We start from the raw sequence: 23289 nt of genomic DNA on the forward strand, positions 1-23289 counted from the left end.
GACGTCCCCTAAAGCCACAGCAGTGATGTTTTGCACAATATGAAATTGTAAGGCCAGGTGCAAAAATGGATATTTACATATGGGACAGACAGGCCCTCCACTCCATCCTGTTCATCCCTTCTAAAACTCTGCGGAGGAACAGCAAAATATCCCCAAACTGGAAATCTTCCTCTGCTCCTGCTTCCCCTCCATTTCGAAATACTGACAAGAGAGTCTGAAGCTAGCAGTTTGATGAACCGTGCAAAGGAATATATTCCCGGAGGCTTTGCAAGGGAACCTACGCTAAACTAAAACGCGTACGTCGCCACAGAGTGCCATGACCGTAGGGTGGATCAGGGCCTCCTTTGCCCCCAGGGGAAACCCCCCCCCCGGCATCTTGTCTCCTCCAAGCTTTCCGTTCTGGTTCAGAACTCTGAATAAACCTTAACGGGAAAGGGTCTCCGCAGGACCGCCCTTCTTCCCCAACCCCTCGTGTTGCGGCGACAGAGATACCCTTACTCCTCCCTCTCTCTCTCTCTCTCTCTCTCTCTCTCTCTCTCTCTCTCTCTCTGTGTGTGTGTGTGTGTGTGTGTGTAAGAATTAAGCAATTTTTGTTTTGTGCGTGAGAGAGCGAGAGCGCGCGAGCAGTGTAAATCACGTGTCACTGGCGGAGGACGCGAAGAGGGAGAGTTTAAACGCGGGCGCCGGGCGTCGTCTGCACGTGGTGGTTTCTGTAGGGCGAGGTTCCGTTGGTGGCCGTTGGCGGGCGGGCGGGCGGGCGGAATACTGGGAGAGCTTCCCTTTCCAGTATAAAAAAGAAAGAGAAAGCAAGCGCTTGCAGCCCTCCGGTGTCCTCTTCCCGGGAGCCTCAGGTGAGAAAGGGAGTGACTGAGCCTCCCTCGGGCCTCAAGGAAAGGGACTTGTATTTTCGTGGCGAAGGTTTGTTCGAATAGATCTTGAGGCTGCTTCCCCCCCCCTCTCTCTCTCTCCCCCACCCCGCCGCAGTATCATTTTCTGGGAGTGTTGTTGTGGGTTAATGGGGGAGCCATGTGGGTGGAAGAGCCTCTGCGTTCACGCCTCAGTCCTGAAGAGTCACTGGCACAAGTTAGTAAACAATACTCAACAGCCTCGGCTTTGTTTTTTTCAGGAAGGGAAAGATGGCGAGTGACCGGCCCCCCGCATCCAGAGTGCCGAGTTTTGCCCAAATGTTGAAGAAGAACTTACCTGCCCGGGCATCTCAACCGCCGGTTCAGACGCCGACTCTCTTATTCCCTCAGGCAGAAACCACCAAGCCGCTGTTTCTGGCGGAGGAGAGCCCCAGCGCCTCAGGCCTAGCGTCTAAGGTGACACCCATCACTGGTATATTTTTCTAATCTCACTTCTTTTCCCCCTAATTGCCTTTAAAGTGAAAATTGTTCCTGTTTTAATTGACCTTATTTTTATTGGGAAGCCTTAATTCTGTGCACAAACAAATGTTTTAATTCTGCAAGAATGATCTGGTCCCTTCCAGCTCTGCGGTTCTCAAATGATGATGGTGGTTCTCTGTGTTTTTAATAATTTTCTTGGTGCTGTTGTTTCCTTCCTATGAGCTGCCTTGAGTCAAAGTTGAGGAAGAAACGTGTGATATATTTCAGAGGAAGGAATACAGTGCTTTGGACCTTAGTTCTTTTTTAAAAATTCAGTTTTAATGTAATTTTTCTGCTTTCTGCCTGGTCTTTGCAGTGTTGAATTAATAAATCCTTTGATAATTTTGCTTGAATTTTTATGCTTCCATAAGGGGGACTTCTACATACTATTTGAGTCCCTCATGATGTTTATGTTAATTGATTTTGAAAATGGATTTGTCTCTGAGCCTGAATGCCCAGATTTTGGCAGTGGTCAAGAGTGCCTTTGCACATTTAAAACTGGTGTGCCAGCTGCACCCATTCCTGGAAGGTCTGATCTGGCCATGGTGACACATGTCTTGGTTACATCTTGGCTAGATTACTGTAACATGCTCTAGCTGAGGCTACCTCTGGAATGTGTTTGGAAACTTAAGCAAGTTCAAAACATGGCACCTAGATAGCTAACAAGCTGGTCACAGGGTTCGCACAATCCTCCTTTATTACAGCAACTCTGTTGGCTGACAATCCATTAACAGACACAATTCATAGTGCTGGTTTTGACCCATAAAGCCCTAAACAGCTGGGTACAAGTTATCTCAATCGCTGTATATCCCATCATGAGTCTGCCCCAATGTTAAAATAATCAGAACAGGCCTTCTCCCCGGTCTTACCGCCTTTACAGGTATGTTTGGTGGGGACTTGGAAGAGGGCCTTCTTTGTAGCTGTATCAAGGTTCTGCAATTTCCTCCCACAGGGGACCATGCTGACCCCATCTTTGCTGTCCTTCTGTAAGCAGACAAATACCTTTCTCTTCAGGCATGTTTTCACCTTAGTGACTAATTGCCTGAGTGGGGTATTAAAATGGATTGTTTTGCATCACTACTTTTGTGGTTTTTAGATTACTGTCTTTTTAGAATAGTGTTTGATTTTTGGTTTCTTTTTTGTAAGTATATACGTTTTTAGCTTTAAATATTATATTTTAACTATGTAAGCCACATTGGGTCCTGTTTAAAGGAGAAAGGTGGGGTAAAAAGAGAGTGAATAAATGTTTGGCGGAAGAGGTTTGTGGTTTTAGAGGTTTGTGCTGGTTTGTATGCACATCTTCACTAGTGCCACTGGTTCCCCCATCTCTCTGGCTGGATCCCTCACTTACCAGGTGGCATGTCCTCCTCTTCAGCCGGCAGAAGCATGGGCTTCCCTGCCCAACCTCCTTGGCCTCAGAGAAGGAGGCAGGACAGGCAAGCCTGTTCTGGTGCCAGGGACTTGCTGAACAGCTGAAGAAGAGGAGGATAAGAGTGCACTTCGACTGGTGAGTGGGGCATTAGATGGGGAAAGGAAACATGTGGCATCTGGTGCTATGTGTACAAACCAGCACAAATCTCCAAACCAAGGTTCGTGCCCATCTCTAGTTTGGAACTGTTTTTCTGTTTTAGCATGGCTAATAGCTTGTTTGGCCAAAAGACAAATTCGCATGGGTAATTTTAAACTATAAAATTCATCTGTATTCGTTGTAATCTTGGGTGTGTAAAGGTTGGAGGAACACAAGATTTGGCAGGCATGTCATTATGAATTTTACCTATCTTCAACATTGTTTTTACGTATATCCACTTATTTAATAGGTGTTGGATCATGGAAGTCAAGTACCAGAGACAGTATGTCTCTACATATCAGTTCCTAAGAACACAAAATGGAGGGTACAGCTGACTCATGCCCTACAAAGTCATGGGAATTTTGTCAGGCTATTGAACTAGATACTGTAGGACCCTGGCCTAAATAAGCATGGTTGTTCTTATGTTCTTAAGATCAAGAACAAAGAAAATTTCTGTGAATTTATAGAAAATCTCTCAAAAACAGAATGAAATAGAACATTTAGACAGTCATGTGAACACAAATGCACTTTTAAGAGTCCCCTAACAGCACATTGTAAAAACCAAAACTGGGCTAATGTGTTACTAGAAAAACAGAATATATGCAACAAGGAGTATTGTAGTACCCTAAAGACTGATATTCGGGATATACTTCATGTGTCTAAGGATATGGGCTACAATTCACAAAACTTTTAGCTTTAATTTGTTTGTTATTGTGTCCTGTGAAAATGACTGGCTGGTTATTTTGAAGAGTGTGCTTCAGAGTTTTTTCTTTTCACATATAGGTTTAACAGTGTATGTGAAAATAATTTTAGAGGCAACCTAGCTAGTTTCTCATAAATTGGTGGATTTTCACCAAAGTTGGAGATAGATTTGGGGTGATCTGCCTTAAAAGAGACCATGAGATATACATAAAAAATCCCTTTGAAGGCTCTTGGAGATACTCTAATATTTTGTTGCCTATTGAGTCTCATTTTAATGGTTTTGATGAACTGAGTTAACAAATTCTCATTTTGAATTATGTTGTAGTTTATTGGCTGAGGAGGCTAGAAAAAGTCACTGCATATTCTAATTAAAACTATATAAAACCTGTAAGTAGACAAAAAGAAAGAAAAGTGTTCTGTACTTGTCTTTCTTCTTAATAACAAATCCCCTATTCTATTCAGACTTTTGTTGCAAGCCCTTGGAACCTCACTGCTGCTATTAGTAAGTTGTCCCTGTTAATGATCACTTCTGTGTTGATCACCCTGCCACTTTGATAGTAGAAAAATGTTATAATTCTTTATTGGAGTAGGCCTTTTTTCTTCAGTTGGACTACAGCACATAATGTAGAAAATGCTGCTGCAAACAGATGAATTTTGAATTGCAAGTACAACCATTTCATTAAATATTAGGTTAGAATTATATTATGAAAAAATGTATTTTCTTATGCCATTAAAAGCATTTTATGAACATGTGGGGGAAGGTCACAGTCTACTTGGCTATTATTAAAGGAGGTCTCAACTTGAAAAAGGTTGAGAAATACCACTCTAGCTGGAATATTTGGAAGTCACTTAATAGACTTGGAAGTGAATAGGAAGATCAAAGAATAATCAAGTAAAATGGGACTACTTGAACACAGGACAGATTCTCTGTGACTGGAGAAATTCAGTCAATGCAACACTTACATGTGTGCATCTTATACCTCACTAAATATACAAAAGAAGATACAGTAAATGGCTGAGATAACATTGAAGTAGCTTGCTTCTGGTCAAAAATAGTCCAAATATTTTAACATTTCAATTTGCTTTTAAATTTTACATGTATTTCATATAAATCCATAATTTAAAATTGTACAACACACTGATATGAATAAAGAATGAAAACGTAAAGTGCTTCTTTATCCTTTTGCCTGACTCCCAAGGAGTTCTTGGGAAAATGTGGTTATATCTTTCATCCTTGTTCACGGTTGCTGGTTTAAAAGCAGAACACATGGGCAGATAATAGATATTGTTAGCAAAAGCAAAGCAGTAATAGCTGGATCAAGTTGTCACTGCTTCCAGTAGATTTTGTAGAAGTGATTGAGCAGAGCACAAATTTTTGCAAGTATCTGAAATATCACAGACTGTGTATGCAAACAGCACCATTTTCTTATAGTTGATTATTTTCTCTTGATGATTCTGTTGTTAAACTGACATCTGTTTTTAATTTTTTTTTGTCTTCCTTAGAGAGCAAACTGAAATATTGTTAATAGGCTATAGGGAAGAAATTTATGACTTATAAACGGAAACTTCTTAAGAGTTTGAGGGGGGTATAAATAACTAATAACATTAATTATAGTTGCTCAGCTTCAGTGTCAGTTAAGTGGCCAAGTTTTTTTCCGCTTTCCTTCTGATTAATGCATTTTAGGTCAAGGTCCTGACTGCCAGAATTTCAAAACAACTGTTGCTCCTATTTCTTCACTTCCTCGAAAGAAAATTTCAAAGGAATTCATCATGAAATACAAACGAGGGGAGATAAACCCAGTGTCAGCTTTGCATCAGTTTGCACAGATGCAGCGTGCACAGCTTGAATTAAAGGAAACTGTAACACCAGGTAAGTGTTTCTGTTAATTAAAAACATTTTGTAAGGAATCTGCATACTAAGACTTTGCAAGTACTGACTTTATGTGAAATAGTGAATTAGCATACTGGTTTGTTCAAAATCTTGTCTGTGCCTGGGACCTTGGCTTGTTACTACTAGGCTATCCTAAAAATCTTCAGTGGCATCTTTAAATGCCACCTACCTGGTATTACTTAGTTTCACATGTTTATTTCAGTACCTGGACAGTTTGATTAAAATTAAATTCGTTGATTGATCTTTTAATATTGTAGAGCCTTCTTATGTGTTACTATTCTTGTGTATGTGGTGAATTGTGGTGCTAGAGGAGACTCTTGAGAGTCCCCTGGACTGCAAGGAGAACAAACCTATTCATTCTGAAGGAAATCAACTCTGAGTGCTCATTGGAAGGACAGATCCTGAAACTGAGGCTCCAATACTTGGCCATCTCATGAGAAGAGAAGACTCCCTGGAAAAGACCCTGATGTTGGGAAAGTGTGAAGGCAAGAGGAGAAGGGGATGACAGAGGATGAGATGGTTGGACAGTGTCATCGAAGCTACCAACATGAATTTGACCCAACTCTGGGAGGCAGTGGAAGACAGGAGGGCCTGGTGTGCTTTGGTCCGTGGGGTTACGAAGAGTTGGACACACTAAACAACAACAGCAAATTCTTGTGTATATAGGAGATATAAATCAGTACCGAGGGCTTACTTCCTTTTCTCACTTATTATTCAAAGAAAGACAAATTCAAACTCCAAGTTCTAGTTTTGGGAATTGATAAAACAAAACCTCTTATCTGAAAGAAGTACATGTATGTGATTAGCTGATCAGTCTTGACAAGAAACAGAAAACAAGTATTCATAGTTTTATCATTCTTGATGGTCAGAAATCATGATAACAGGGATAGCTATGTTTTGGTAAAGATTGGTGGCTATGAATGACCGTTTCTTGAGCATCTGTTGACAAACTGATTTCCACAACTTGAACTGTAAATACAGTGATGTTGGAGGTGGTAAAATGTTAATTATCAGTATTCTTAGCTTATAAGATGTCTAAAATCTTACATTTGTTAATTTATATAAAACTAACCACATCATGCTTTCAAGGTAATCTCTTTGGAGCCTATTTTGCTTTTTGTGCTGTGGTTGATGGTATTCAGTATAAAACTGGAATGGGACAAAACAAGAAGGAATCCAAATCAAATGCAGCAAAGCTTGCTCTTGATGAACTGCTGCAGTTGGAGGAGGCAAAACCAAAGGCCCTAGAAGCCCCAGGTAAAAGTTTTTTTAGAATTATGTTTTGGGAAGAAAGGAATATAATATTTGTGAACCAGTCTATTAAATATTGTGTAGTTTACTTTACTTTACTCATACTTTATATGAGAAACCTGGTGCTGATTGAAAGACCAAGTAGGGGTTCCTGGATGCTTTCCTCAGGAACTCATAAATTTTTGAGTCTTAGTCAATTGTTTTGGGCATGTATTTAGCACAGTAAGATTTAATTGTGTTGCGAAGCTGTCAGTGTATGCCTTAAATGAACCATAGATGCATAGCTTTCCAGCTGCTCAAGGCACCCTGCATCAGGAGTATATACTGCATGAAGAAAAGTGTGGCATCTGTGATACGATGATCTAACCTCTAGCTATAATGCAGAAATGAAGATTTTCTGATTTAACTCATTATACAGTTCACAATTTGGTATTATGTCTACAGATCCTCCCATGGTCCTTGCAGAAAACAGAAATGTGACCGAAATACAAACTGCAGCTGAATTTGATTATGGTTCAAAGATTCCTTATGGTAGGTCTTTTTTTTAATCTCTCTCTCTCTTTCCAATCACATGAAGATGTTTTTACTTCACAGATAGACAATTGTGGGTTTTCAGGTGTTAATGGTGACAAGAGATAAGCATGGAGTAGAAGTAATCCTTTTTTTCTTACTCCACATGGGAACTGAACTATCAGTTTGAAGATGAGAATCTTATGTTTGGGATCATTCTACTTGTAAAAACTCATATGTGTTGAAGAAATTGCACTTTGGCCTTCTGCTGAGGAGTATTTCTGTTTTAGGTCCCATTTGCCTTCTTAAACACAAAACAAACCACATGTTAATGTAACTTTTTCTTATTCACATAATCACATCAATACTATTAAATTTCTGCTTCTTATTTTTTCCCACTTGATCTATTACTTTACTAGAATGCCGGCATCTATTATATGGAAAAATCTCTCAAGTTGTCAAGGAAACATTCAACAATTTAACTACTAACTACCCGGAATACCAGAGTTGTAGTAGTTCACTGGCTGCTTTCATAATTGAAAGAGGTAGGTGTATCTCTTTAAAAACTACAGTACTATCTTTAAAAAGGACGTTACCAAACAAGCTAAATAGTGAATTCTGAACTTTGAACTTCTTTCTTCTTTTTCTAGCTAGACAGCATGAGGTGGTGGCCATTGGAACAGGTGACTGTAATTATAATCAATGTAGTCACCCTGATGGCAGAGTATTACATGACAGCCATGCTGTTGTTACTGCTAGGCGCTCTCTTCTCAGGTAAGTGTATGGTGCTTTTGCTTTTCCTCAAGTTAAACTTGTGGCCTTATTTAAAAGCTCATGAATATGTAGTTTGGCTTTTCAGTGATTTGTTATGTGTGTAACCTTACACATTTTAAAGGATTTATGTTTGATCTTGCAATATTAATTTTTCTTTAAAGGTATTTTTATAGACAGCTTTTGCTCTACTATAGTAAAAATCCTGCTATGATGGCTAAATCCATATTTTGCATTGAACCAACATCAAGTCTGCTTGCATTAAAACCAGATGTAAATATATTTCTCTACCTGAATCAGTTGCCAAAAGGATCTGCTCAGATAAAGTCCACAGTGTAAGTATATCAGGGTTTTTTTCTGCAGTGTATACAGAGCAATGTTCTTGCCATATGGTAATATTTCATACATATAAAATAAATTATGGTACAGACTATCCAATAATTCAGATTTAGAGATGGGGATATTTGAATTTGTAAACTGATACGAATATCCCCATCCCAGCTGCACCTAATGCAGATCTGGCTCCCCAAACCAGCCCGTCCACTCATATATCCCGGTGCCGCGAATCTTGTTCTTCCCACTAATTGTGGCAGCAGCTCTGCTGTCTCCCTGCTTGGCTGGCCATTCAGCTCCCATGTGGGGAGACTCGTCCTGCTTGGAGTGGCGAGCCAAGCAGGGAGAAGGCAAAGCTACTGCCACAGTTGATGGGAAGAGTGGGACACATGAGTGGACAGTCTGGTTCCAGGGGGCAGACCTGCTTTATGAATATCCCCATCTCTGTTCCAGTTGCTTGAAAGGTGTTGACCTGTATTTTTGATGGCTAGAAGGTGAATTTGAAGAAAAAAGAAAATAGTATTTGAAAACAGGAGGAATTTGTACCAGAACTCTTGCCGTTATAGGTAGTAGAACGACTGTTTTTAGTGCTTTGTGCAAACTTTATCGGCCACTTGACTTTTTAGTATTTATTTTAACAGCTGTCTTCCATAAGGAGGCAATTAATACATTTTCACTGAGGTATTAACTTCAAAAACTTTCTAGGAATCTATTTCTCTAATTTAATTTGGTCAGCAGAAGATTACCGTGTGAAATGGTCAAATGTGTAAGCATTTGCCCAATATTCTCTACACTTGCCTGATTTTTATGTTCCAACTCAGCTGGGTACTTTTTTCTTCAATATGTTTTTAAGGGAAGTTAGGAACTTTTTCTAATTTGGCAGTTTGGCTGTGGAGCCAGATGTTGGGAGTTCAGTTCCCTACTGTGCCTCCCTGACAAAGGCTCGGTTTGATGGTCCATACAGTTCCTTACAGCTCTGCAGTTCTAAAGTTAAGAAGAAGAAGAATGTAGAGGTCACATCTAAGTTGGTTTCTCTCCATACTTCAAACATAGACTATTTGTGTGTTCTCAAAGTGCCCTTCCCCTTCACGGATTGCTGCCTTGTTGTGGCGAAGGGGCTTGAGTAATTCAGAGAAGCCATGGGCTATGCCGTGCAGGGACACCCAAGACAGACAGGTCATAGTGGAGAGTTCTGACTAAACGCGATCCACCTGGAACAGGAACTGGTAAGCTACTCCAGTATCTTTGCTAAGAAAACTCCATGGACAAAAACAAAAGCCTAAATGATATGATGCTGGAAGATGAGCCCCTCAGGTCGGAAGGCATCCAACATGCTACTGAGGAAGAGCGGAGGACAAGGACAAGCGGCTCCAGAGCTCATGAAGTGCTTGGGCCAAAGCCGAAAAGACTCTCAGCTGTGGACGTGCCTGGAAGTGAAAGGAAAGCTCAATGCTGCAAAGAAAAATACTGCATAGGAACCTGGAATATAAGATCTATGAATCTTGGTAGGCTGGATTTGGTCAAACAGGAGATGGCAAGAATAAACATTGACATCCCGGGCATCAGTGAACTAAAATTGACAGGAATGGGCAAATTCAATTCAGGCGATTATCATATTTACTGTTGTGGGCAAGAATCCCATAGAAGAAATGGGGTAGCCCTCACAGTGAACAAAAGAGTGGGAAAAGCGGTACTGGGATACAATCTCAAAAATGATAGAATGATTTCAATACGAATCCAAGGCAGATCTTTCAACATCACAGTACGGTGGAACCTCTCCTTACGAACATCCCTACCTACGAACAATCCAGCTTACAAACAGCTCCATTTGCGCAATTTTGCTTCTACTTGCAAACGGAGCTTCAAGATACAAATGAAAAAAGGCATGGGAAAGGGTGGGAAATTTAAATTTGTTAACAGTTGGTGTCGAAGAGGCTTTTGCCCCAATGGTTAGGAAAAGGGAGGCTCAGCGTCCCGGAGGTCCCCCGCTACCATGATCACTGCCTTTGGAGGTCTCCCGGGGGTCCCCCGCCACCGCGATCACCGGCATTGGAGACCTCCCGGGGGTCCCCCACCGCTGCAGTTGCCATCAGAGAACTCCCAGGGGTCCCCTGCCACCGTGATTGCCGCCTTCGGAGGCCTCCCAGGGCTTCCCCACCCCGACGCAGGCTTTCCCGGGCTTGACTGGGCCTATCAGGGGAAGCTCTGGTCTACCACGGCTTTCCCTGGCAGGCCCAGTCTACCAGAGCTTTCCCTGGCAGGCCCCGTCTCCCTGGGGAAACCCTGCGTCGGGGTGGGGAAGCCCCAGGGATACCCTGCGTGGTGGTGGTGGACCCCCAGGAGGTCTCCAATGGTGGTGATTGCGGCGCTGGGGGACCCCCGGGAGGCTTCGGATGGGTAAGGTGCTCTTTTTTATAAAAATTGTTTAGGGTGGGTTTTGAAAGGTAGATTTGGGCTGGGGAGGTTATGTTTCTTTGTTGTTTTTTGGTGGGTTATTTTGTTTTTGTTTTTTTTTTTCAATCCCAGCATGGGACTTCCTTTTTTTTTTTTTTTTTTTTTTTTTTTTTTTGCTGCAGTCAATTTTTCGTGTATGTTTTTTTCTGGCCAGATTAATCGGTTTTAAGTGCATTCCTATGGGAAATGGAGCTTCTGCTTACGAACGTTTCAACTAACGAACATCTTCTGGGATGGATTAAGTTCGTAAATAGAGGTTCCACTATAATCCAAGTTTGTGCACCAACCACCAATGCTGAAATTGACCAATTCTATGAAGACTTACAACACCTTCCAGAACTGACATCAAAGAAAGATGTTCTTGATGTTCTTGTCATTATAGGGGATTGGAATGCTAAAGTAGGGAGTCAAGAGGTAAAAGGAACAACAGTTAAATTTGGCCTTGGAGTTCAAAACAAAGCAGGGCAAAGGCTAATAGAGTTTTGTCAAGAGAACAAGCTGGTCATCACAAACACTCTTTTCCAACAACACAAGAGGCGACTCTACACATGGACATCACCAGATGGGCAATACCGAAATCAGATTGATTATGTTCTCTGCAGCCAAAGATGGAGAAGCTCTATACAGTCAGCAAAACAAGACCTGAAGATGGTTGTGGCTCTGGTCATCAGTTTCTTATACCAAAACTCATGCTCAAACTGAAGAAAGTAGGAAAAACCACTGGACAAGTCAGGTATAAACTAAAAACCCCTTATAAATACACAGTAGAAGTGAAGAACAGATTTAAAGATCTAGATTTGGTGGACAGAGTGCCTGCAGAACCATGGCTGGAGGCTCATAACATTGTACAGGAGGCAGCAACAAAAAGCATCCCAAAGAAAATGCAAGAAAGCAAAGTGGCTGTCCAACGAGGCCTTACAAATAGCAGAGAAGGGAAACAAAATGCATGGGAGATAGGAAAGTTACAGAAAATTGAATGCAGACTTCCAAAGAATAGCAAGGAGAGACAAGAGGGCCTTCTTAAACAAACAGTGCAAAGAAATAGGAGAAAATAATAGAAAAGGAAAAACCAGAGATCTGTTCAAGAAAATTGGAGATATTAAAGGAACCTTTTGTGCAAAGATGATGAAGGACAAAAATGGTAGGGACCTCACAGAAGCAGACAACATCAGGAAGAGGTGGCAAGATAACAGAGAGGAATTATACCAGAAAGATCTGGATGTCCCAGACAACCCAGATAGTGTGGTTGCTGACCTTGAGCCAGACATCCTGGAGAGTGAAGTCAAGTGGGCCTTTAAAGCATGGCTAACAATAAGGCCAGTGGAGGTGATGGCATTCCAGCTGAACTATTAAAAATCTTAAAAGATGACGCTGTTAAGGTGCTACACTCAATATGTCAGCAAGTTTGGAAGACTCAGCAGTGGCCAGAGGATTGGAAAAGATCAGTCTACATCCCAAAGAAGGGAAGTGCCAAAGAATCCTCCAACTACCGTACAATTGCACTAATTTCACATACTAACAAGGTTATGCTCAATATCCTACAAGGCGAGCTTCAGCAGTATGTGGACCGAGAACTCCCAGAAGTTAAGCTGGATTTTGAAGCGGCAGAGGAACTAGAGACCAAATTGCTAACATGCGCTGGATTATGGAGAAAGTCAGAGAGTTAAAAAAAATTACTTCTGCTTCATTGACTACGCAAAAGCCTTTGACTGTGTGGACCACAACAAACTATGGCAAGTTCTTAAAGAAATGGGAGTGTCTGACCACCTTATCTATCTTCTGAGAAATCTGTATGTAGGACAGGAAGTAACAGTTAGAACTGGATATGGAACAACTGATTGGTTTAAAATTGGGAAAGGAATATGGCAGGACTGTATATTGTCTCCCTGCTTATTTAACTTATAAGCAGAATACATCACGTGAAAGGCAGGAGTGGATGAATCCCAAGCCGGAATTAAGGTTATCAGAAGAAATATCAACAATCTCAGATATGCAGATGATACCACTCTGATGGCAGAAAGTGAGGAGGAATTAAAGAACCTCTTAGTGAAGGTGAAAGGAGAGAGCGCAAAAAATGGTCTGAAGCTCAACATAAAAAAAACTAAGATCATGGCCACTGATCCCATCACCTCCAACATGAATTTGATGAAACTCCGTGAGGCAGTGGAAGACAGGAGGGCCTGGTGTGCTCTGGTCCGTGGGGTCATGAAGAGTCGGACACAACTTGACTAACAACAAAATTGGCCTTGTCACTTCAGCTGGACACAGCCCACGCTTTGTCTATCTATAATCATTATTTGTTATTGTCTTATATTTTAGTGTCTTCTGTTTCTCTAAGATTTTTAACACCTGGGAAAAAATACTGGTAGTATATGCTTCAGGAGGATAGATATTCACAAGAGTTATCTTTTTTGACAATTAAAAATCCTTTTATTCTGCTTCAAGATCAACAGATAATAGATAGATCAAAAAGTTGTAATAGCTTTCACTAGATGTTTGCTCGTGATGTGCAAATTCCTTTTCTGTCTACATTTAGTTGGAAATTATTACTACAAAAATAAATGCCTTCCTAATCAGCTAGCAAGACATTAAGTGTCTTTTGTTTCACTAAGACTGTATGCCTGTTTTGCTGATTGCGGTATCTTAATATTTTATCATGGACTTTTGATATAGACGCCTCAGTCCACATTCTGTGTCGGCATTTGAAGCTAATGAGGAACTTTGTCTCCATGTTGCTGTTGAAGGCAAAATTTATCTTACCGTCTATTGTCCTGCTGAAATTGCTAGAGTAACCAGCATGTCTGTCAGTGATAAACTGACAAGATGGGAAGTGTTGGGTGTCCAGGGCGCCTTATTGAGTCACTTCATTCAGCCAGTGTATGTCAGTGGAATCCTCCTTGGTAAGTGAATAATGTTTAATTCATTTTAAAGCATAAATTTCACCATGTAGACTTCCCTGATCTCTGGCTTCAGAGTTCAGGCTTCATCAACTTATTTTGTTTGTTTTCCAAGCAAAGCTATGTTCAAAGAAGCCGTTGCCATAATACATTTCTGTGTTATACATTTCATATGACCAATAAGTTAGTCAATTGCCAGCCTGTCTCATAATGAACATGATGGCAGATCTATGCCTGAGAGAACCATGTATATAAACAGAGAGCTGCAGTTGATCTACAGTATTTAGTGAAAATCCAATTATTGTCCCTGTGTTGAGATGTGAGTCAGGTTAAGAGTGGAATACAGTGGTGCCTCGCTTAGCGATTGCCTCTAACGATGTATTTGCTTAGCGATGAGGTTTTTGGAGTGATTTTGCGCTCCGTTTAACGATGTTTCCTATGGGGAAAATTCGCATAGCGATGTTAGGGACCTTGCCTCGCTTAGCGATGACAGTTTTAGGTCCCCTGTTTCGCTTAGCGATGTTCCGTTTTTGCTATTTTTAAAGTGTCTTAAAAGGTTCAAAAACGGTTTTAAATGTTTGGGATCGTTAGAGCAGCTTGTAAAACATGTGCAAACTTAATTGGGCTTTGTTTTGAGTCTTCGTTAATTTTTGGTGAATTCCCCCCCCCATTGGAAAGCGTTGAACCCGATTTTGACAGCTGTCAAAATCGGGTTCAATGCTTTCCAATGGGGGGGAAATTCGCCAAAAATTAACGAAGAGTCAGAACAAAGCCAAATTAAGTTTGCACATGTTTTAGAAGGTGCACTAATGATCCCAAGCATTTAAACCCATTTTTGAACCTTTTAAGACACACTTAAAATTGCAAAAATGGACATCGCAAAACCATTGGAATGCATTGAATAGGCTTCAAGCATTCCAATGGGGGATACATTGTTTCTCTTAGCGATGTTTCCTATGGCCATTTTCGCTTAAGGACGGTAAATGACTAGATAGGCGGGGTATAAATACAATGAATAAATAAATAAAATAATCCGTTCCCATTGGAACGGATTAACCGGTTCTCAATGCATCTCTATGGGAAAACGTGTTTCGCTTAGCGATGTTTTCCCATAGCGATATTTTTTTTAACCAATTAACATCGTTAAGCGAGGAACCACTGTATAATAAATTGTTGATTCTTTGATTTTTGGAGGTTTTTTGGGCTGAACATGGCCAAACAGCCCCCCAAAAATACAACAACCATCAGATCCCTGCCGTGAAAGCCTTCGAGAATGCAAGTTGATTCTTTGCTTGTTCAGATTTTCTATCTTAAGTTTTACTGTGCTATATCAATATGTATACCTCAGTTTAAGTTGTGATAATTGGAGTACACTGGTGCCCTGCTTGACGACAATCCGTTTCAGGAAAATCGCTGTTAAGTGAAATTGTGATCAAGCAGGGAAAAAAACCCATTGGAATGCATTGAAAACCAGTTAATGCATTCCAATAGGGAAAATACCTGATTGTCCAGCGAAGATCCTCCAGAGGGCAGCCATTTTGCAATCCTAATGTTGCGAAAATAGGTCCGGAAAACAGCGGGGAGACATTTTGCGAACCGCCGATCTGCTGTTTTTAATCATCGTCCTGCGAAAAAACGATTCCCGAAGCAGGGACCAAATCAACATAAAGGGGAAAAAACCATAGAAACATTGTTTTGTGATCGCTATAACAATCGCAAAAAAGTCATCGTAAAGCGATTTCGTTGTCTAACGGGGTTGTCAAGCGGGACACCACAGTATTTTATAGAAGTTGAGGTTCAGAGTGAAAACAGTAATTGTATCAGTAGAATAAAGGTTTAAAGACCAAGATGAATTTCTTGATTTTTTAAAAATTTGGTTTGACTTCAAATTTCTTTTAGGAGATGGAAACTGCCATGATACACGTGGGCTAGAGATAGCTATCAAACAGCGTATTGATGATTCATTGACATCAAAACTGCCCATGTTTTTCTTGGTGAACAGACCTCACATTAGCTTGGTTACAGCTGCTTATCCTGTGCAGATGAACTTGCAACACAAATCTCTTAGTGTGAATTGGTCACAAGGAGACTTATCATTGGAGATAGTAGATGGGCTAAATGGGAAGATCACAGAAAGGTAATTTTATATTAAATATCTTGGTTTTAAAGAATCACTTTTGATTCCACTCTCTTCAAGACTGAATAAGGAATAGCATCATCAAGCTTAATAACAGCTAGAGATTATAGTTGGACGTTCTTATAGTTAGCCTTCTCATAACATAGCTTTGTAATAGAAGCTTCTTATCAGTATCCATACACCCCTGAATATGTTTAATTTTGTCAAACATTTTTTTAAACAATGGTTTTAAAAATCTGATAGGTAGCCTTCAAGATTTGTTAATGGAGTGTCCTGTTCATAGTCAATGTTTTCTTCATATTTAGTTCACCCTTCAAAAGTGGTGCTTCAATGGCAAGTCGTCTCTGCAAGGCAGCAATGTTAAGTCGTTTTAACTTAGTGGTTAAAGAATCAAAGAGAGATGATTTACTGAAGGCTGGAACGTACCATGAAGCAAAGGTAAGATTTACTGGTGGGAAATTTACTGTAAGTGTGGGTGTCTTTAAATTCAGATCCAGCATTTATATTAATCCACAACATCTTCAGAATGGGATGACAATGGTTTTGTTTGGCAAACTTAATTTTCATGTGGCAAATGAAATAAAGAAGGTATGACAACTCCTGAAAGTAATATAGTTATGTGGGGAGTTTGTTATGTTAGCCATGTTGACTTGGCAGCATACAGTTTTATTCGAGGGGAAAAATGCTGTTTTTCAAAAATTAATGCACAGGAGGGATTGGTATATAACAAAAGAGGAGAGATGCTAGGTTAACTTATACACACATTTTGTGTTTCAGCCTGGATGCGCACATATAGCTGACAGTGATTTTCCATAGTAATAGTTAGATTTCTTTTCAATTATCTGTTTAACATTTAATTTTTGACGAAGCCATTACAAATATATAGGCAAGGCAATGACATGGCTTCTGTTACAGTGGACCCTCGACTTACGAAGGTCCCTACTTACGAAAATTTTGAGGTATGAAAAGCTCCAGCCGCAAAATTTTGGTTCAACTTGCAGCCGGAGCTTCGGCCTATGAAAGGCAGGGGGAAAGGGCGGAAAATTCAGAGTCGCCCCCGCTGCCCTCTGCCTCCCATCCCCACAGGGACAGGAGGCAGAGGGCAGCAGGGGCAGCTTTAGCAGCCCGGGATTTTTTTTTCTCGTTTGGCTGGAATGGATTAAATGGTTTTCAATGCATTCCTATGGGAAATGGACCCTTGACCTATGGACTTTTCAACCTGCAGCCACCGTTCCAATATGGATTAATTCCATAAGTCGAGGGTCCACTGTATATAAAAGAACTTAAAACTGGCCTTAATTGTATTGCTTATTTTTTCTTTAGTAGAGACCTGGTAACTTGAGAATGTAGTCTTTGGCAGTACTTGCTAAAAAAGGGGCAGTTTTCAATTCAGAGTTATGTTATTACTGCACATATGTAACGTGGTTAGTGTTCACCCATGGTGGTAACAGTAATTGTCACCTTTTGTCTGCAGATATTAAAAGTGACAGATTTTTCTAAATGAAGCATCAGAGTCTGTTTTGACTTTGGTTGATATCTGCAAGTGCCTTATTTAACAATAGCTGTGAAATATTTAGTCTGAATATACAGAGGATGGTGATGTAGCTGCAAGAATAGCAGAGTCTGATTGCAGTTATCCATGTTCTGATAACTTCCTAGATAATGTAATATAGTGTGGTATACTTAGAGCTGCCTTAATATTTTTCACACTGATCAGTTATTGCAGAATAGGCTTGGGTCCAACATTCCCTCTTAATTTTCTGGAGCACTGTGGGAGCTCCACCCCTTGTGTGCAGAGTTTGGCAGCAACCGGAAGCAAATGGGTACATGCGCCCACGTGGCTTTAGAGAGAACATTGTTGGTTCCAAGCTATTTCAAAAACTGTATCTCCCTTTATGAGCCTGGCCATGTGTTAAGATAAGTGGGAAGAGGGGTTTTTCTCTCCGTTCCACCACCCTCACAGGTACACTTGATGAGGATAGTAGAGGGCCATCTCTGTTGCTTCTCCCTGACTTTGGAATCCCCCCCCCCTTTCTGCAAGCAGACAGATCTTTTTCTTAGTGACTTACTGTATAGGATACAATAAATAGGATGATTTTTATTTTGTTGCTTCTAAATCTGTATTTGCAATGCTTTTACATAACATTTTTAATATGTTATTATTTTAAATATTTGAATCAATTATATTTTTAGCTTTTAATATTGTGTTTTTAATTATGTAAACTGCCTTGGGTCCTTTTTTGAGAGAAAGGTGAGGTAGAAGTATGGTGGTACATAGGTAGGTTTCTACTGGAGATATCTGCTTTATATTCACAGCCAAGGGATATGAATACAAAGCACACCACCACTACAGGTGACTTGGCAGTCCATTCCCTCCCCCCCCCCCCACCAGCCTGGTCCCCACTCAGTATGGCCCGCGTGTCTGTTAACATTGTTGTCACACCAATCGCAGATGTAGTCCCACTGGCGCTTCCCTGCCTCTCCCTGCAGCAGGCCACTCCAGTAAGGAGGCAGGAAGACAAGTCTCTCCACTCAGTTGCTTGAGCGGTCAGCTGTGGAGAGAGGCAGGGAAACACCAGTGGGACTACTATGATTGGTGCAATGCTGATGTTGGCGGACACACACGGAGCCCAGTAAGTGGACTGTGGGGGGTTGGAATGGACCACCAGGACATCTGTGCTGGTGCGCTTTGTATTTGTATCCACTGGATACAAATGCAGTACATGGTACATATATCTAGTTTCTGCTAAGGTGTTGACTGGGCATTATGATCTTATTATACCTGTCTTATCTCAGGTGTATTGATCAAGAGTGAAATGTACCTAGAAACAAGGTGATAATTTTGACCTGTTTTCCCTTGCTCCTGATCTGAGATGAGACAGAAGGGTAGCAGAGAATTGTCCGACTTGGTGCCGCACCTTCTTGATGCTTGCATTGTACATCCTTCAGAGATGTTTTCTTAATGCCTTTGTTACTGTAATTTGTTACCAACCAGTGTCTTACTTTACCACCCTTTAGAATGCATTTTTTTAAAAAGCAGGTGTGCTGCTTTTAATTCAGCTGTTTTTTAATTCAGCTATCTGTATGTGTGGTTAGCTATCTGCTTTGATGTTTCTGTGGATTTTAGCATACTTTGTTTTATCTATGCTATAACTACCCTTTTCCAAAAGCCACCCTAAGAGTGAACCAGGTGTAGTATAGTAATAACATGGCATATTCTATTAGATTATAAATAGACCGTCACTCTAAGGTATCTTAGAGGTTACAAATATTTCAGAGTTTGTAAACATTTTAAATAAACTGTAATGACATCGGGCCACATGATCTTGTCAAAAAGGAAACATACACTACTGTACTAGAAAAGTTTTTTCAGAGTGGGTATTAATCTCTGAGCATTGAATTCTTTCACTTTTAAAATTTAGATCATGGCAGAATCATATCAAGAAGCAAAACGTTTGCTGAAAACCTACCTGGAGCAACAGGGTTATGGATCTTGGATTGTGAAGTCACCACAAATGGAACGTTTTAGTATGTAAAACCTGCGTGTGTGACCTGTTGATACAGGTTCTTTCTCTGAATAGCCTTTCATTTGTTGGTAGTTTTAGATCAGTCTTATGTAATCTAAGAACTTTTTAAAAATTGCTTGAAAGAAAGCTAAATAAATATGCTGCTTGTTTAAAATATGCAGGTCACATTCTGTTCTAAGATTTTTGCCAGTGTAAACATAACCCAAAAAAGTAGTTTGTGTTTTGTACTCTCAGCAGTATTAAGTTTTAAACAGTATTGACAGTGGGTGCTTTATAATTATTGAACTTGAGTCATAAAGATGTATGATTGACAGTTTTTCTGTGATCATTACCAAACCTTCTCAAAGTTTCTTCCAGAATCACCTAACCACTGGTCACGCAGGAGTGGTGCTTTTGCAGATTGTAGTCCACAACAAGTAATTTCTCTAAGCTCTGAAAAGTGTCATAATATGTAATGGTAGGTGATACATGATATCATATATTTGCTTTGCTTTGGGGAAGATTGAGTCCTATTCTGGCTTTAAAAGCCACAATTCTCCTTCTTAATCATCTTGAAACTTTGTGGGCTATTTGCTTTTTCATTTGTGAGCACTTGTATTCAAGACTGCAGGAAAATGTTTTAAGTTGCTCTTAGCTGACAGGAGAAAATGCCCAGAAACACATTCTGAACAAATACATAGTGTATTGATTGGACATCATGGGAATAGTTTTGCTTCTTGTATATTTTTCAAGCTTAGTATTCTTTGTATGTTTTTGTTTGTTGCATGTCTACTTTTAGAAGCTGTATCAGGTGTCTCAGACATTACTTTTTTATTTGATTCTTCATAAACAGTATAGTTTTTAGGGACTAAGATGAAAAATGACTCTGAATGCTTTGTAATCACTTTCTAAAAACCTGATTTGTTTCAAAAGGTAATAATTTTGAATGGTAAATTTGTGTGTAGTGTGTCATTATGTATAAGAGCTGTCTTGATATCCCAAGCTCACAAAGATTATATTAGTTTTAGGTATACAAATAGAAATTGTGCAAAACTGGGCAAAACAGTGGCTAGCATGGAGATTTCATGCTATTTGAGTCCTGTTCTCCATACTTATTTTTTGATTTATTTTATATCCCGCCTATCTGGTCTTGCGACCATGCTAGGCGGCTCTACCTTGCCCAGATGTGCTGATTTGTACCTACATCACATCTGGGACAAGGCTTAGAAGTTCAAGCTGTTTGCAAGAGTATTTAAATTTTAATTTTCTGTCAAAATGTGGCATGTTTCACATAAAAATGTAGTTGTTTGTATATCACTTAAGATATTCACAATATATTCACTTACTTAGTGGATGTAGGCTTAGTGAATGCAGAGTCTTTGTGGATGGCTAATGGGTAGTGTAGAAATTATTCATGTAGTTGTACATAGAAGTTGAATGAATAAATATGTGGTAAGCAACTTCCATACTAATTGGAGATAATAGCTCAGTTCCATCCTTTTGGCTACCATCATGTTATGAACCAACCTTAAGTCTCTGAAGATCAAATGAACATACCGTTCTGTTTATTTTGTAAATTTGGTGGTTAGCTTTGCTATCTTCGGATTCATCCAGAAGCTTTATGTTGAAGCATTTTTAGGTTTTTCTATTGTGTATTGAAACATATGTAATATAAAGCAGTAACTTTCTATCCAGTGAAGCATTGGATGTTTCCTTTGCTAAATGAATGATTCCAGTAAAATATTTCTGCTATAAATTGTGAACTGCCTAAAAATATAGTGTTCTTTTTTACTGGAAAGTTTTTCCTGTTTCCAGAAAGCAGCACGCAACAACAAATCCATGGAGAATTATTCTCAGTTTGCAGGAAGGAGACATTCAAAAAGGAGTTACCCCTCTTACTGCCCAGACAAGACAGCAGTTAGTTAACAAAGGTTATAAATTCATAAGGCGAACATAAGTCAGAAGTGACTTTATGGCACATAATGTGTTTAATGAAACCTTTTCTGAAAAATTATCAATATTTTGGTGAAGAAACATTTATGTTCTTCTGCTGCTTCATTACTGCTAAAATCAGAACTCTTTCTAGTGACTGTTAAATTTGAATTAAAACCAACATTCTGTAAATAATTATCTTATTGTTTTATTTGTTCATTGCTGTTACCTATCATGTTCTCGCCTTTTTAAAAAAGCTACTATTTCTCATTCTCTACATCAGGCTTGTTCAACCTGCGGCCCTCGGGCCGCATGTGGCCCAGGTCAGCTCGTAATGCGGCCCAGTGCAATTTTTTATTTTTAAAGAAATTCCAAAGTTTAAAGTTACACTGCCGGTGCTTGCGGCCAGAATGTGGCCGGGGCATGTCACAACAGTAGAGGGGGAGAGAGTGAAGGAAGGAAGGAGTGGGAGGGGAGGGGAAAGGGGGACTGCATGACTGCATTGTGCCATCCCCCATAAAGCCAGTCGAAGCTGGCAGCCTCTGCTGTGTGAGATTGCAGCTGCCGGTAAGTGCGCTTGGAGCGGGGCTGTGGAGGATGGCTAGGGCTGCCCCCCCATGTGGCCCAAACCAAATGTATGTGCAGCCCAAACCAAATTTTCATCTTCTAATATGGCCCAGGGAAAGTGAAAGGTTGGACACATCCTTACTACTTTTTGTGGTCCCATGGGTCCATTTATTAAATTATCTCCCACCGATGGATGCCCTTAAGTTTCTCGCATTTCGTTCAAGTAGCAATTAAAAATAAGCTGTCTAGATTCCAATGCCTTTAAGAAAAATCTTTAATTAGATATCAGCAAATGCTGTAATGATAAATGCTGCTGGCCAGCAGAATTTGGCAAATTATAATTGAGGCAATGGGGGAAGCACCTCATTTTTAGCAAACCTCATCTGGGCTTTTTCCACACATAAAGCCAGTCGAAGCTGGCAGCCTCTGCTGTGTGAGATCGCAGCTGCCGGTAAGTGCGCTTGGAGCGGGGCTGTGGAGGATGGCTAGGGCTGCCCCCCCATGTGGCCCATGTGGTGCCTCGCTTAGCGATGTTAATTCGTGCAGAAAAAATCGATGCTAAGCAATATCGCTAAGCGAAAATAAAAACCCAAAGAAACGCATTAAAACACGATTAATGCATTCCTATGGGCTTAAAACTCACCTTTAAGCAAAGATCCTCCATAGCGCCACCATTTTCGGTGCCTCTAAAGTGAGGAATCCGTGCCTGAAAACGGCGGGCGGCCATTTTGTTTGCCTGGCGGCCATTTTGAAACCGCCGATCAGCTGGCTGAAAATGGGGGCTTCCCTGTGATCATTGAAAAGCGAAATTTCCCTATAGGGAGCATCGCAAAGCGATCGCTATACGGAGCGATCATTATGCGAGGCACCACTGTATTCAGTTCTCGATCCCCCATAACGTTAATTTGGCATGAGCAAGTGGATAAAATGGTAATTGATGTGATAGTATACACATTAGCTAGATATATACATGTGTATATCCTAACAGTTCCCATGTATGAAGAGATGGCAAACCAAAAGATTCCAGAACCATGAAGGATATTCAGTAACTGAAAACATACAACTGGTTAATTATTGCTGTGCAGGCATGCAACAGTAGATGTTGTGCAAGACCCCAGTTCAACATTCCATAGGCCAACTCAAAAAATAGGGATTCTTCAAACCAAAAAATACAACTTTTTCTTTTAATTTGGAAATAATCTAGGCATTCTGGACTGTAACAGTGATGTTGAAAATAGCCATTTGAGAAACCAAAAACTTCTGGCTTTCTTAGCTGCATGAACATTCCAAATATAAGCATTCTTTCCAGCTTGAAGGAGGAAGGAGAGCTGAAGTTCCAATCTTGCCAGTCAAGAGCAAATTAAGTGACTCTCAGGAAGACTAATT

General features: G+C 40.3%; 1 protein-coding gene across 5 annotated transcripts; it reads left to right on the forward strand.

The window, feature by feature from the left end:
- Positions 1-552: 552 nt before the first annotated feature.
- ADAD1 (adenosine deaminase domain containing 1) lies at positions 553-21531 on the forward strand. Of its 5 annotated transcripts, none has more exons than XM_073001683.2 (14): positions 553-918; positions 1127-1338; positions 5339-5524; positions 6635-6802; positions 7241-7327; positions 7726-7851; positions 7957-8080; positions 8242-8412; positions 13538-13764; positions 15661-15898; positions 16204-16336; positions 19321-19426; positions 19783-19882; positions 21220-21531. In XM_073001683.2, the coding sequence occupies exons 2-13, from the start codon at positions 1137-1139 to the stop codon at positions 19878-19880; spliced, it is 1866 nt and encodes a 621-aa protein (XP_072857784.2). In that variant the 5' UTR covers positions 553-918; positions 1127-1136; the 3' UTR covers positions 19881-19882; positions 21220-21531. The 5 variants fall into 5 exon arrangements, with proteins under 5 accessions (XP_072857784.2, XP_072857787.2, XP_020637138.3 ...); XM_073001686.2 differs by having other exon boundaries at positions 553-851; positions 13652-13764; XM_020781479.3 differs by having other exon boundaries at positions 555-851.
- Positions 21532-23289: the final 1758 nt, after the last annotated feature.

The sequence above is a fragment of the Pogona vitticeps genome, chromosome 5 (genome assembly GCF_051106095.1).
Source record: "Pogona vitticeps strain Pit_001003342236 chromosome 5, PviZW2.1, whole genome shotgun sequence".
NCBI classification, from domain to species: Eukaryota; Metazoa; Chordata; class Lepidosauria; order Squamata; family Agamidae; genus Pogona; species Pogona vitticeps.